The 14675-nt window shown below is 48.0% G+C and overlaps 1 protein-coding gene across 5 annotated transcripts in view; it reads left to right on the forward strand.

The window, feature by feature from the left end:
- Positions 1 to 14675, forward strand: part of XPNPEP1 (X-prolyl aminopeptidase 1) — a 42345-nt gene that overhangs the window by 9676 nt on the left and 17994 nt on the right. The window contains exons 1-8 of one of the 5 annotated variants that reach the window (XM_051619916.1): positions 1117 to 1207; positions 2374 to 2469; positions 5120 to 5250; positions 10920 to 10983; positions 12667 to 12771; positions 13070 to 13162; positions 13677 to 13820; positions 14205 to 14300. In XM_051619916.1, the coding sequence (XP_051475876.1) occupies positions 5134 to 5250; positions 10920 to 10983; positions 12667 to 12771; positions 13070 to 13162; positions 13677 to 13820; positions 14205 to 14300 (619 nt within the window). In that variant the 5' untranslated portion in view covers positions 1117 to 1207; positions 2374 to 2469; positions 5120 to 5133. Of the gene's footprint in view, positions 1 to 1116; positions 1208 to 1313; positions 1459 to 1592; positions 2470 to 5119; positions 5251 to 10919; positions 10984 to 12666; positions 12772 to 13069; positions 13163 to 13676; positions 13821 to 14204; positions 14301 to 14675 lie in introns of those variants that run through there. The other 4 variants (XM_051619917.1, XM_051619919.1, XM_051619915.1 and 1 more) reach the window with 4 other exon arrangements.

Genomic DNA, 14675 nt, shown 5'->3' on the forward strand with positions numbered 1-14675 from the left:
GCTTCCCCTGGAAATACATGAATAGCTGGGGAGACACAGGTGGTTCAGTAGCAGCCTGGCTCATATTGAGGGGTGTGTGGTTGCGGTTTCTCTTATTTATTTTTTCTTTTCCCCCCTGGGTGGGCAGTTGGTGATCTTAGAGGTCTTTTCCAATCATGATGATTCTGTGATTCTGTGTTGGCTGGCTAGATGCAACAGCAGTAAATGCTTGGCCGGTTTGTGGGTAAAACCCTGGGCTGCAGTACTGGTGCAGACTGGAAGAAGGGCAGAGCAGCTGCTGGCTGCAACTTTTCTTCTTGGGAGCAACGCACACAGACCGAGGCCCAGGGACTGGCTTCACAAACCGGCCTTGTACCCTCACGGGCTGCTTTACCAGCAGGATGCCAGGTGCAGCACCCAGCCTGGCGCACCTTTGAGGGCCTGGTCCCAAGCACCCTGTAGCCAACTCAGCCTCTCTCCTGCAGAGTCCCCAGGACGTGCGGGAGGCCCTGAACTGGGATGGGTCCCTCTGAGCACCCCACCTTCCTCCTTTCCTGGCTACAAGGCTGCAGGGAGGGCGCCCCAGGCAGAGGGGTGGCTGCGGCAGCGGCAGAGCAGTCCCGGGGTGCTGGCTGCTGCAGGGAACCCGCTCCCGCCTGGGCGGTGACAGAGCAGCTTTTTTTTTTTTCTTTTTGGCTTTTCTTGGAGCCTCTTTTTGGTGGCGATCGTCGTATTTCTCCGCCAGCCTCCTGCTGCCAACAGGGCTGACTTACAGCCCACCGGTGAAAGCCTGCCAGGGGCAGAGCGGAGCCCCGGCAGGCACTTCCCTCCCTCCCTCCCTCCGCCCGTGGCAAACGGCCAGATTCTACAACAGTTACACCCGCTGTTGTGACCAGCACGACCCCCCCCCTTCCCTTCCAGGCCGAAAACGGGAGGTAGTTTGCCTCGAAGAGCAGAGCGCATCTTTTCCGCCGAGGCTTTAAGCGCAGCGGCGGGCACCTCGCCGGAGCCGTGCCCAGCGCCAGAAGCGCAGCTGCGCGGCTCCCGAAGCCCCTCCGGGCCGGGCATCGCGGCGGGGTCCCGCAGCCCGGCCCGGCAGGAGCGCGGCGGGGCGGCCGGGCCCGCTCCCGGGACACTCGCCCCGCCCGGCGCCGCGTCAGAGGCGGGGCCCGCGGCGGCCCCACGTGGGCGCTGACGCGGCGGCGGCGGCGGGCGGGCCCGGCGGCAGGTGAGGAGCGGCGGGGCGGGGGCAGCCCGGGCCCGGGGGCGCTGCGGGCTGCGCTGCGGGCTGTGCGGGGCGCTGGGGGCTTCGCCGCGGCCTGGGCTCGGCCTCCCCCGCCGGGCTGGACGGCCGGGGCCCCGGCCTGGGTGTTCGGGCCCTGTCAGGGCACGCAGGCCCAAGGGGCCCTGTCAGCCCTGAGCGGGGCTGGGGAGGCTTTTGGCTCAAGGGGGGCGGGCCGGGCCGCTCCGAGGGTTTGGGTGAGTCTGGGTGGGGTGCAGGGGGCCGAGCCGCGGGGTTTGTGCCGCGGCTCGGTGCTGCGAGCGCTTGGGCTGCCCGGCGTGCGGCTGGTCCAGGTCCAGGTCCAGGCCAGGGAGGCCTGGTTTTTGGGGTGGTGCTGCTGGTTTCAAACAACGCACGCTTCCGTGCTTATTTGGAACAAGTTTATTCACGAAAGAGAAAATGAAGGGGAATAATCAGAAGGATGAACATAGCTGAGCAAACAGGACATAAAGACTCAGAGTGGTCTGACACGGCGTCTGTTGGCAGACCCAGCTGCAGCCTGACCTCCTCGCCTCACCTGCTGTGGCACTGAGGCAGGGGGCCTGCTGGCCTCAGCCCTGGCTGTCTCTGGTGCCTGGGATTGCAGCAGTCCCTCACTCTGTGCACATGGGGGGCCGGAGGAGGTGTCTGCCTCCTCTGGCAGCATTGCTGCTCTTTGCCCCATGTGTCTGATGGAGATGTTTTCCAGGCAAGATTTGGCCTGGGCTCTTGTAGAACTGACTTGTGTGTTCTGAGTGGGTTGTAGATCATGTATGCTTAGACAGTGACAGGTCTTTGGATCCAGCTCTTGACTGTCATCACGCTGCAGTGGTACTTTGTGTGTTACTTCTGTTCTGCCTTAGTTTCCCCATCTGTAAAATGGGGAGTGGCCCTGGAGAGAATGATCATGGAAATAAAATAATGTAAAAATGCACACGCTTGCAAGATTTAATCATAAGTCTTGACCAGCAAGTGCTTGGTCCTTGACATGTCCTGCTACCCCAGGGTTCACCCTCAGTGCATCTAATCTTGCTAGTGGAATGTAGTGTTGATGCATTTTCAGGTCTCTGCTGGGGATGAGAATGTTTTATGGGGGGCAAAGTTTGTTTCAGTTTTGCCCTTTGCTTTCTCAGGCACAGTGGAGCTTATGAAGGCCAAGCAAAGAGCTGAATGGTATTTTGTGTGAGCAGAGGCAAGAGGCGTCCAGACGTGGGGAACTACAGAGGCAGGTAACACAGCAGTCTGATACCTTTGGAAAGGCTATGGCAGGGAAGGGGTTTGATTCTTGCACTGCTAAATCCACCACCTTTATTTCAGCTGTGGTTGGTTTTAATCACTCAAGTGATTAAATAATGATTGAGAAGCTGTTTTAACTTTGTGGAGACTAATAATTATGGCCAAGAAAGGAAAGGTCATCTGTTAAAAACTACAGGGGGACCAGAATGAATGGCTACCAAAGGTCAGGGAGAAGATAGCTTCTCTTTCTCTGGAAATGGAAGACAATTTTGTTGGAAAGTTTGGAGTGGATTTTTTAAAACTTTTTTATACGGTAGGAGTTATCTAAAATATATGTCCTCCTTAATATGGGTTTTGCTGCTAATCTAACTTACTTGTGTTTTTAATATTGCAAGCAAATCTTTCAGCAGTGAGAGTACTTTTAAAATTTTAATTTTTTTTTTCTTTTTTGTCCTTGAGTGACTCTTGCTTGCTAAGAAAACCATGGCTTGTCAGCAAGGAGCTTTATTAACAGGCAAAGCCTTGTCATTCCTTTCCTGTTTAAATGAGACTTTCAGGCTTCTGGAGACAAAGCACAGGTCAAGAGAGGAGGCTGTGTCCTTATGAGTTTGTAGAAAGAGATTCTTTTTTGCTGGCTAGTTGCTATGTTGTTGCTCTCTCCTTTGTGTTTTTCCTCTGTGTGGACATAAATTGGCTGCAACATTATAAAATGTTACAGCAGCTCATTACAGAGGACAGGCAGAAACAATCACAGTATAATAAAGTTCAGTGTAGTTTGCAAACACTGTGTAAAACTATAAAATTTGTCCTGGAAATAAATCCAAGGTGTAATCTAATCCCGACGAAGGCAGCTGGAGTCAAGATACCAATTGGAGGTTTAGTGTATGGTGCCTTTTGAGCTTGATTTGCTGCTTGTGGTCTGGGTTTTGATACACAGTGTGTCTGTGGGCAGACAGTCAGTCACACACCAGTCTGGTGTGCTCTAAACTTGCTGTGATGAGACCAGTGAATGGTGGTCTTGGGTCTGAATGCACCAGGTCTTGGCTCAGTTCCTGACTGGGTTATGATGCTGCTGTGTGACCTTGCTCAAATCATGTCTTCCTATGGCTTGTGAAATGGAGGCAACTTTCCTGCCTTCTGTATACATGGCGTGGTGGGGACTGTGCCTTACTGTGTTTTGGCATAAAACCTTAATGTCTCTTGGAGTGCCTGGTAGCTACTGAGATGTAAATAGAGTAAGTGCCTGGGTAAGTGTTTGAGACTTGCATGCAGTTTGCTTCTCCCATCTATGATTTGTTTGTGGACATGGCTGTGAGATAAGCTGTGAAAGGAACTGGTCAGAATAAAATACTGTATAGCATGGCATTCCAGCAGCACAGAGCCTACTCAGCCTGCCTTGTAAAGTGACAGTGTTACAGCTGTAAGATCCCAGATTGTTCTTAAAAATGTGAAAGGAATGGGTAGAAAACGATGGGGATTGTCCCACTTTGGGTACCCTTTGGAGGTGTGAGTGAAGCAAAGATGGAGAGAAGCTCTCAAGCTCAAGGTTACTTAATTTTCATAGACTTTCAGAGGTTCAGGTTACTTGATTTTCATAGGCTTTCAGGCCAGGCCTCCCCCACAGCTTGAACATCCTCTGCAGTCAGCTGGTGCCTTCCACTGCAGCCTTTGCTCATGCCAACAGCATGGCCTGATGTGTCCCTCCCCATGATGCTCACAGTGAGCCCTGGCTATTGATGGTTTCTGATAGCAAATTGAGAGGCTGGTGTTCACTGATGTGCCAAAGATAGATCCATTGCAAAACCACAGCAAGGGAGGGTGATTGGGCTGTGCCCTTGTTTTCTCCTCTGGTTTGTGGACTTCACCCAGCCTGTGCCCCACCCCTGCCTGCCTGACACCAGCCAAGAGCTGCAGAGTATTTGCCAAAGTTCTTTAAAGGAGCTTCCTTTAAGACTCCCTAGTTGTCCCCCGACAGTCTGTAAGAGCTCAACGGGCTGTTCCTCCTCTTACACTTGTCTTGCTAGGTGAACTAACATGCAGCCCAGAGGTAAATTTGGCCAGTGAACACTTCCCTGTCTTTGGGAGCAGATTTCTTTTCTCTGAGTTAATCTGGTCACCAGTCCACTATGAAACCCTTGCTCTCCCAGCAGCCTGTGCTTCTGTGGCTTTTAAGTCACAGTTTCTCTGCCCCTAGAGTGAAAGACTGAAAGTTTCTCTCTGTGCACATGATGAGTGGAGTTACTTCTCATCTGTGGGTTCTTGGGACCATTAGTATCACATGCCAAGGCCTTTCCTGGCTGTCATAGGGCATATCTGAAGTGCTCTCTTTCTTGGTGCTGTCCAGATGCAAGAAGGGCTGGCAAGCGTGTTAAGCTCATGTGTATCACCAGTAGGCACGCCAGTCTTTCACCAGGCAGGAAAAGTCCCTTGCAGGATGGACCAGCTTTGACTCTCTGCCCTCATCCTGATCCCTTGTTCTCAAGCAACATGAGTGAAATGACAAGATGAGAAATTCTGGATTGAGAGGGGTGACATTAGCACGTTTGTCCTCGTGGGAGTTTCCAGTGGTGATGGCCCCCAGCCTGCGCATGTGAGTGGCCTGGAACAGCTGGAAAAGCTCTGAAGTTTTGTGTTTTCTTTTAGTTGCAGGTAGAAAGATGAGTCCAAAAATTACAACAGAGCTGCTGAAGCAACTGCGGCAGGTGATGAAGAGTCCCAAGTATGTCCAGGAGCCTGTCCAAGCCTACATAGTGCCCTCTGGAGATGCCCACCAGGTACAGATGGATGGATTACAGGAATGATTGCACTTTCCTTCCCTGCAAAAAATAAAAGCCAAGGATAACTAAAATCATCCTTTGTTGACTTGCTTTGATGCTTCTAGCATAAAAGCCTGGGTAACCTGAGAATTAGCATGTTGGAAAAAGTTTCTGGAGTCCCCATCCCGGCTGTTGGGAAAAACAGATTTGCTGGGGGGAGAAAAGGCATTATCTGGGCTTTAGTTTCACCATTAGCACTTCCTGATCAATGCAAACTCTTAAGCAAAGTGGCAAAGGATTAGTTGCAGATATTTCGCTCTGCTAGGTTCAGTTTTTGCTTGAATATGCTGCCTTAAGCTAAAACCCTGGAGATCCCCCGCAGAGGGGCCTTTGGAGAGGAAGGGAAGGAAAAAGCCTCATAGGCCTTTCCATTTTGATGCTCCTCTCCATCAGGTTGTTCCATGCACTAAACATAGGAGGCAAGTCTGGGCCCAGGGTGGTAATCAGTGACATTAACTGTGCTGTGTGCTGCTTCTACTTCTAAGATTATTTTTTTTTTAATCTGTGACATTTAGTTGCTAAACTGCCTTTTACCTCCCCAGCCTGCCCATTTGCTAGTTTCACTCTTCTGTTGACTCTATTAGGAGACCCAAGGACTGGGTTTTTCACTCAGCCATTTTCAGGAAACAAAAGACCTGGAGCTTTCCTGGCTCACACCCAAAGCTTCCTTTTACCCCAGGGTGCACAAGAGCAAAATGCAACTGAATCGGAACCTTTGCCCTTGACTTGGCACTGGGCTGAGCTGGGTCCAGACTTGCCTATGCCCTGGGACCATATGTGCAGCATCATGTTTCCTCTTAGGGAGATCCAAACTTGGGCAGGTAGAGGGAAGGCGTTTTCTGCAGCTGCTATTGTCTGCTGCATTCCTGCCTCAAGCTGCCTCTGTCCATATATAACTCTGGTTTCATTTCACTAGACATTAAATGCTGTCATGTGAGTTGAAGAATGTGACCCTCAGGACTTCTGGGTTTTTCTGTTGCTTTCTTTTCCTTGACAGAGTGCAGTTAAGCAGAGAACCCCATGTTGCTATTTCCTGCTGGGCAAGTTGGTCAGGTTTCTCTGCAGAGTGAATCTATCTGAATAGAAACGATTTCTAAAAGCTGCTGATTCTGGCACCTCCTGACTATCTAGTGCAGAATTTTGTCTCTGAGGTTTGGGAATTGATGCAATTTCAGGCACTGGCGGAAGCCTGTTGATCCCAGAACAGGCTTACTGATTCCAGGTAAATTGTGATGAGCTGACATTTGCAGCTTCCTCACATTCCAAGCAAGGGTTTGTTTCCTGTACTCAAATAAGAGCTTTACAGCCCTGCAGTCAGATTTGGCTCTTTGGCAGCTCTCTCCATGACTCAGAAGGCTGTGGTTTAATGATACCCAAGCTTTTAGTGGCTTGAGCCATTTCCTCCCCAGAGCCCAAGCTACTTATTGCTGTCCTTGCCTCTCTCAGTTGTTCCTGAGCCTGTCCTGGGATCCACATCAGAGAACTTGTCAACAAAGAGGGATTTCCCTGCTATGATGTTGACAATGAGTTTAGATTGGGGGAAACTTTATTCCCTTCTAGGATGCAAAGGAACCCCTGGATTGGACTGATGCTGATAAACCCTGATGCTGCAACCTGCTCACTAATTTTTCTTTGTAATGCTGGGTATGTTTGATCTCTGAGCTCTGTAATAATAATAATACTGGTTTTCCTGCCAAGGCTGGAAGGCTTAGGTTACAGTACTGCCAGGAGGCTTGCCACCAGTTTTGAGCTTTGCTTTCCATGTTTAGTTGTGTAAGGAGCTAAAAGACTTGCAGAGCTTCTCAAACACAGCTGGCTCTGACTCTGGCTTAACCAAGGCTGCTAATACTTTGGATTTGTGGCTCTTGCAGCCAGCCCTGATTGTTGGCTGCTCTGATTTTTGAAACTTTTGGTGCTGGTGATAAGGAGTCAGAAGAAATGGACTGTTTCCTTGGGGACTTGAGTGATCCAAAAGCTGAAGAGAAAGGAGGGCAGTCCCAACCAAAATTAGGCTCTGAAGTCCATACAAAGAGCCCTGCTTTCTTTCATGGGTGCTGGCTGGATCTTGTGGCTGAAGGTGTCAAAGGATCATGAAGGGGTGAAATGCCCTGTTTTTGGGAATGAAGCACTTAAGTCCTTTGTGGTTCAGTTAAAAATGCCTGTCTTGAGTTTTTGGGGTTTTGCAGGGGTAAATACAGGACCCATTTTTATGTTGAATCACCTAGTTTACATTGAATCTGGAGTTTGCCCATATGGGAATATTCAGAGATTGGAAGAGCTTTCTTAATGAGAGGGAATGATGTTTGGATTACAGCTTGGGTTTGGAGCCAGTCACAGTTTAACTGGGGCTGGCTTCTACCCCCAGGCCTTGACTCAGTGAAAACAAATTTGGTCATATCTGGCTGGTCTTCCACATCGAGGAAGCACCTGTCCAGCTCACGGCCCCATGTTTGGTTTGGCAGAGATGCTGTCTTCTGCTGAGGGCTGGCTCCTCTGACACATGCTTGTTCTGAGCTGAGGAATCAGCGGAGTTATAAAACAAGAGGCAGCTTGTGCACAGGTTGCACTGACCTGTTCCAGATCTTACCAATGCAGTTAGGTTTTTGGCAGTGAATACCGACCTCCCTCCAAGTACACAGCAGTGTTTGTTCTTTAATGGCATCAGTGTCATAGCTCTGAGGGCAGCAAGCTGCATTCTTCATTGCTGATCTTGGCTGACATGAGGATAGAATAAGCTTTTACTTGTTAGTGGCCCAACCATACAGGTTCTGGTGATAAGCCCCTCTGATTTTTCAGGGGGTTCTTCCTGGCTTAGTTCAGGGTTTCTGTGATGCAGTCCCAAGATTTGTCGGCATGTCGAGGACTGACAGGTGTGGTGGAGAGCTCATCTGCCTCATTGTAAGCTCCTGAAACAGCAGAAAGGCCTGAGGGAGGGCCAGGTTGAAGGCCATTGGAGCTGCAAGACAAGCCATGGGGAAATACCTCATTCTGACTGAGCTGTGGCCTGTGTTTTGTGTGGCGGACGCAGGTGTTTCCCTTGTAATTTTAGCTTGTGCACAACATGGGCTCATCTTTGTGCAGTGGGGGTTGCTGCATGGAACAAAACAGGTGGGTGTGCAAGAATTCAGACTGACAGATATGAATGAACCATCTTCCCCTCCAGATTCCTCACAGTCCCTTTTAAAGCTCATCTGCCTCATTGTAAACTCCTGAAACATGCCCCGCATTTGTCTGTGAATGGGACAGCGTGAGGTAGTTCCACACAGTCAACATCTTTATTAGTTTAGGTCAGCTTTTACCAGATCTAGATTTTTTTTTTTAACTGTTTTAATAAGTTTCACTGTTCTGTGCTGAGCAGGGAAGTGTAGGAGAGGGGAGGTTGTAGCAGTCAGCAGGCTGAATAGTCATTAGGAAATGGTGAAATCACAGAATCACACAGAATGTTAGGGGTTGGAAGGGACCTCAAAAGATCATCTAGTTCCACCCCCCTGTTAGAGCAGGATTCCCTAGAGAAGGTTACACAGGAACGTGTCCAGGCGGTTTTTTAATGTCTCCAGGGAAGGAGACTCCACAACCTCTCTGGGCAGCCCATTCCACTGCTTCGTCACCCTCACAGTGAAAAAGTTTTTCCTTATGTTTATGTGGAACTTCCTATGCTCCCGCTTGTACCTGTTGCCCCTTGTCTTATCATTGAACATCACTGAGAAGAGCCTGGCTCCGTCCTTGTGACACTCACCTTTTACATATTTATAAACATTAATGAGGTTGCCCCACAATCTCCTCTTCTCCAAGCTAGAGACCCAGCTCCCTCAGCCTTTCCTCATAAGGGTAATGAATCCTCCTCAGGTCAAGCATTGCTCTTCCTTCACGTTCCATCCTGCTGCTGTGAGACAGGCAGTGGGGAAATGGGCACTTGATTCTATTCCTAAAATGACTTTGTCCTTTCTATCTGCTGGTGCCTCTGCCGTTATTTTAAAAGGGGTTAACGGGCTGAGATGGATCCACCCCGTCAGCTGGAGCTGTGTAGAGGGCAGTCATCCCTTCCCAAGGGTGGACATCCTGAATCCTGTCCTCCCCACAGCTACTGTGAGCCTATGTCACAGCCCTGTAGGGTCTGTGGGGCTGGACAAGAAGAGACACAGGGAACTGGACTGGCTCAGAGATGAGGGTGATACCTGTCAATCTTCTGCCCTGGCAGTCAGGAGCAAAAGCTGCTCAGACAGATCCTCTTTTGGGCCGTGGGTTTTGCTGTCCTAAGGCTCAGTTTCAAAACATTAGTGTTGAGTGGTTGGTAGCTGCTGCCTAGGGCATCTCCCAGGAGGAGAGAGATATAGGTGTTCATGGTGGGGCTTTGACTGTGGGGTGACTGGGAATGGAAGTGTTGGTCCCAGGTGCTGCAATTTGTGCTTCTTCCTCACTCACTCCTGTGCTTTGGACTCTGCCTTCTTTAGAACAGTGAAGAGTAACAATTGAAGGGAGTATTTTCTAACAATCAGGTGATTTAAAAACAGCCTTGGCCAGAGAGAGGGAAATGCAGTATTTATCACAGTAGGAACTAAAACCACCTCAGAATTGGGCTGCGATTTTTCAGCTGAATCCCCAGAGTTTCTTTTGCCACAGCACCATTGGGGGCAGACAAACTTTATGGGCAGAGAAACAAGAGTTTGGTTTCAGACCATTTGTAAGGTACAAATCCAGGGGTTTTGCAGCTCAAGCATTGGTGCTGTCAGCCTGGATTAAGCTGATTTGCTGAGTTGTGCTAGTTAATTGACAGGCCTACTCAGCAGTTCTGACCTCCAAACTTGCCAGAGTGGAATTCCATAAAAATGGTGCGTGGGCCATTTCAAGGTACAGTTGCTCTTTTAATTTAGGTAGCTCCCGTGGATGTCAGGTGTCTGTGCATTTTCAGGCTCTTCTGTAATGCTGCCAACAAATGTGTCCGCAAACACAAGTTGTGATGGGGTTGGGATGAGGATGGACTAATCTTTGATTTCCTGTTGCCCACCAGACCATAGGCTGTTGGTTTCTGGTGTAGTGGGGTTTTGAGTAGGCAAGGAAGAAGTGAGAGGATCTAACTATGAAAAGTCCTAAGGGTTAAAGCTTTTACAGTTTTACCACCTTGATGATTTTCCTTCGGTGTCATGTTCTGTAAAAGAGTCTTAAAAAGAATTCTTACAAATGCCAGTGAGGAGACTTCACTGGAGATAGTGAATTTTACAGATTTTATGCACCGATTACTCTGGTTTCGAAGATCAAGGGGTGCTTCACCGTTTCTCTTTCACATTGCAGCTTCAAAGGCAGCATTTGTTTGTTGCCCAAAGGGGAGGCTGAGTGTGAAATGAACATCTGCAAACTCTGAAGCACTTCAGTGTTTACAGACATTTGTAGGAGAAAAGGGCTGCAGCTTAAATAAATAATAAAAAAAAAGACACAGTTGGACATAAATACAATATAATCACAGATGATTAAATGTTCCAGTGGAGTAGAGCCCAGGATTTTTTAACTCATTTATTTGTCTCTGTAGCGTCCTTTAGGAGAAAAAGCTTATCAAAGTATTTGTCATCAGCTGATTCTGCCACCCCCCCTGCCCCCCGCTATAAATAATTGCTGCCTCTTTTGTTTTCTAGAGTGAGTACATTGCACCCTGTGATTGCAGACGGGCGTTCATCTCTGGATTTGATGGCTCTGCAGGTACCTTTCCAGAACTTGGGTTCTTGCTAATGAAACCTACACAGCTTTTTTGGGCTGTTTTCTTCCCATTTCAGCATCTGCAGAATTATGTCTTGGCTACCCGCTGGAATTATGTAATATCAGGGCAATAACAAGTTTTCAGAAAATGTTTGACCCCTGAATGAACCTCCTGTAAAATAAAATCCTGTTAACTCTTTCATGTGGTGCTTTGTAACCCACGCTCATTTCTTTTGAAGTGCAGCCAGTACAAACAGATTTTTACATTGCCCATTTGGACTGGGTGAACAGTAGATGGGCTTGAGCTAGCCCTTCTGTTTGAACAGAGCCATGGCCAGAAACACTGCATTTGGACACTGAATGCTGTGGAAAAGTTTGCTTATCTTGCTGAGACAGGATGTTTTCTTGGCTGTAGGATAGGTCTGTGTTTCAAGAGACCTAGTTTTTATACCCTAGCTGTACCCTAAGCTCTGCAGCTTACTCCGCTGTGTGACTGTTGGAAAGTCACTTTAGTCAATCGAGGCCTTTCCCTCCCTGAGTTGTAAATTGGTTTAGTAAATACTGCTACCTATGTGTTTGGAGGGTCCATTCATCAGCTCCTATGAACTACTCTGGGACCTCCTGTGGAAGGTGATAAATCCAGGGCTGTGGGCTGCTGTTAGTGGATAACATGAATCCTGTATTAATTTCACACCTTCTACATGGCCTCTTCATAACCTTCTTCTCTGTTTTGGGCCCTTGTTACATACTTGGATGGTCTGTGTTCCCAGCCTCGCACTTGGTGAATCAGTGAGGTTTCACACAGGGGCTCACCTTGTGTTTCTTGCTTCATCTTTTCAGGCTGAAGCAGCTTAAAATGGGGTTTGTATTGGGGAAGTTTGGTAGAAGACAATGAATTTGTATCTGGAAACTGCTTTGCTAATCTGGGCGTCGTTTTCTGGCAACAGAGAGTATGGTCAAGATGCCGAGACTCAAAAGACTTGGATTCAGTTTCTGTTTGTGCCTTGTTTTTTTTTGTGGTGGGTTTTTTTGTTTGTTTGTTTGTTTTTTTATTGCCAAGGGCAAGGCAGCTAGAGTGCCTTGTTTAGATGTCACTGCCCTTTAGCTGTCTGTTTGCATCCCTCCATCTGGAGTCAGTGGAATAGGATAGATGCTGAAACCAGCAGAGGTTTATGTTTGTATTTCCTGTTCAGCCATCTCTGCTAGAGCTGTAACATTTGGGAAAGGAGTGCAGCTGACAGCTGGGAGTGATACCCATGTCTGCTAGTCTAGTAACAGCTGCTTCTTGTGGATGGCCAGAGCCCAGGCTTTCTCCCTGTAAGAAGATGGGATGGAGTCTGGGGATGTACAGTATTTGTTACTGTGACAACAGCTAAGTGAACATCACAGTCTTGCAGCTTTGGAAAGCCCCATTTACCCAGTTCCACACACTGGCTGAGATATGCTCAAGTTGAATTAATCTGAGGCAACTCATTAGGCTGCATCCTGTGCATAAGATAAGATTTGGAAGGTTGTAGTGCAGGGGAAACGGTGAATATCTCCACTGAAACTGGACTGACTTTTGAACAGCGAGCAGATCTGCTTTTTGGGAAATTGGGGTGCATTTCAAGCACTTTCCTGCTGTCTCTGTCTCTGTGTGGTGGCTGCCCACTCTAGGTGACCACATCTTTCTGCCTTCCTGCCTAGGTACTGCCATAGTAACTGAGCAGCATGCAGCCATGTGGACAGATGGACGCTATTTCCTGCAAGCTGCACATCAAATGGATAACAACTGGACACTTATGAAAATGGGTATGCAGGAGGCTGGGATATTGCTTTGGTGATGAAAAGAGAACAATCACAGGCTATTTGGTCACTTTGCACGTGTTACAGCTTGGGCTGTAGGTATACCCTGTTGTGCAGGGGATTAGGAACATGTTGGACACAGGGCTGCTTCTGCTTTAGTGTCCTATGACTCGTTTTGCCTGTGGGTCTAGACATTAATTAACATGAATTCAATGTGTTAGCTTGGACTTCTTGAGTACTGTGGGAATGCTTCAGTAAGAATTCTTTGAACCTCTTTTTTTCTTTTTTTTTTAAATCCATATAGGTCTGAAAGAAACACCAACTCAGGAGGACTGGCTAGTGAGTGTCCTTCCAGAAGGCTCGAAGGTGGGAGTGGACCCTTTCATTATTCCAGCTGGTTGGTGTTACTTTATTTTATAACTCTGGGTTGAGCAACTAGATTTTCTTTCCTTGCTTCCCTGGCTGAGCTGTTGTATGATGGTACACAGCTAATCATGTGTGGGTAGTAAGGTGCTGGAATAGGTTGCCTGAGGAAGTTGTTGATGCCCCCTCCCTGGAGGTGTTGAAGGCCAGGTTGGATGAGGCTTTGTGTAGCCTGGTCTAGTGGGAGGTGTCTCCGCTCGTAGCAGGGAGGTTGGAAACTGATGATCTTTAAGATCCCTTCCAACCTTAGCCATTCTATGAGGCTTCAAGGCTGCAAGGTTCTGTACCTGCTGCTGCCTGTAGCAGCTGTGTTTGTCGATATGTAATTGCAGTAGTTTTTGTTTTGTTTTTAAAGGGAAAGGGAAGAAGGTAAGGCTGGAAGAAAAAGAGGATTCTTAGATTCTTGAGTTTACCTCCTGTGAACAAGGTCATTGTTCAACCAGTGTATGTTCTTTAAAACTATCACTCTTGACTCTTCTGTTTGGCAGACCAGTGGAAGAGGATGTCCAAAGTCTTGAGAAGTGCTGGCCACGACCTTGTGCCTGTCAAAGAAAACCTGATTGATACAATCTGGTCAGACTGTCCTCAGCGTCCCTGCAAGCCTCTCATCACACTTGACTTGAGTTACACAGGTGAGAAGTTTAACTCCCAATAGAAAGGAACTGTTTCTATTGCCCTATACCCCTTTGCTTTTCTCTTACAAAGGAACGAAAAAACCACTACTGCAGCACAATATGGTCCATTATGAATTGGGCAAGAAGGTATTTGGACCTCAGCTAAAGACGCTGTTGTCCCCAAAACTTCAAATAACCAGATGCTAGATAACTTAAAAACAAATCCATAAACATCTGGAGGGCAGCTTTTTTAAGATAGTTGATATCAGTTATTAGAGAGGAGTGAGGAGCACAAGGCTGAACTGTGTTTTGGTGACTTCCAAAATTCAATGTGTTGATTGCATTTATGTCATCATCCCCAGTAAAGTTGGCGACTGTAGCTCTTAATACTGTGTTTTGCAGGGATCAGCTGGAGAGACAAAATTGCAGCCCTCCGTTCAAAAATGGCTGAGAGGAAAGTCCTGTGGTTTGTGGTAACTGCCTTGGATGAAGTAGCATGTAAGTTTGCATTTCCATTCTCAGTTCTTACTACAAAATACATGTCCTTCCTGCCTTGGAAAGGAAGAACCCAGCAGGGTGAGAGGCACTTGTGGCAGCCAATGTGTTTGTTAGAGGTCATTTACCTGTATCTGGTGCAGTGGTGAGAACAGGTCACAAATAGTGACCCTATATTTCTGAACAATGCCTTATTGCACCACTGCAGCTCCTGAACACATTTTTGGCCCAGGAAATGCAGCAAATCACCACCTTTGAAAAACAGTCCAGGCAAAAGGAAAGAAAGGCTATATATAAAGTCTGAGGCAGTTTGAAGGGGGGAAAAATAAAAAGACCTGAGAGATTTTCTGGATGTAAAAGGTCCTGATGCTGCCTCTC

This window comes from Apus apus, chromosome 4 (genome assembly GCF_020740795.1).
Source record: "Apus apus isolate bApuApu2 chromosome 4, bApuApu2.pri.cur, whole genome shotgun sequence".
In the NCBI taxonomy this organism is placed as follows: domain Eukaryota; kingdom Metazoa; phylum Chordata; class Aves; order Apodiformes; family Apodidae; genus Apus; species Apus apus.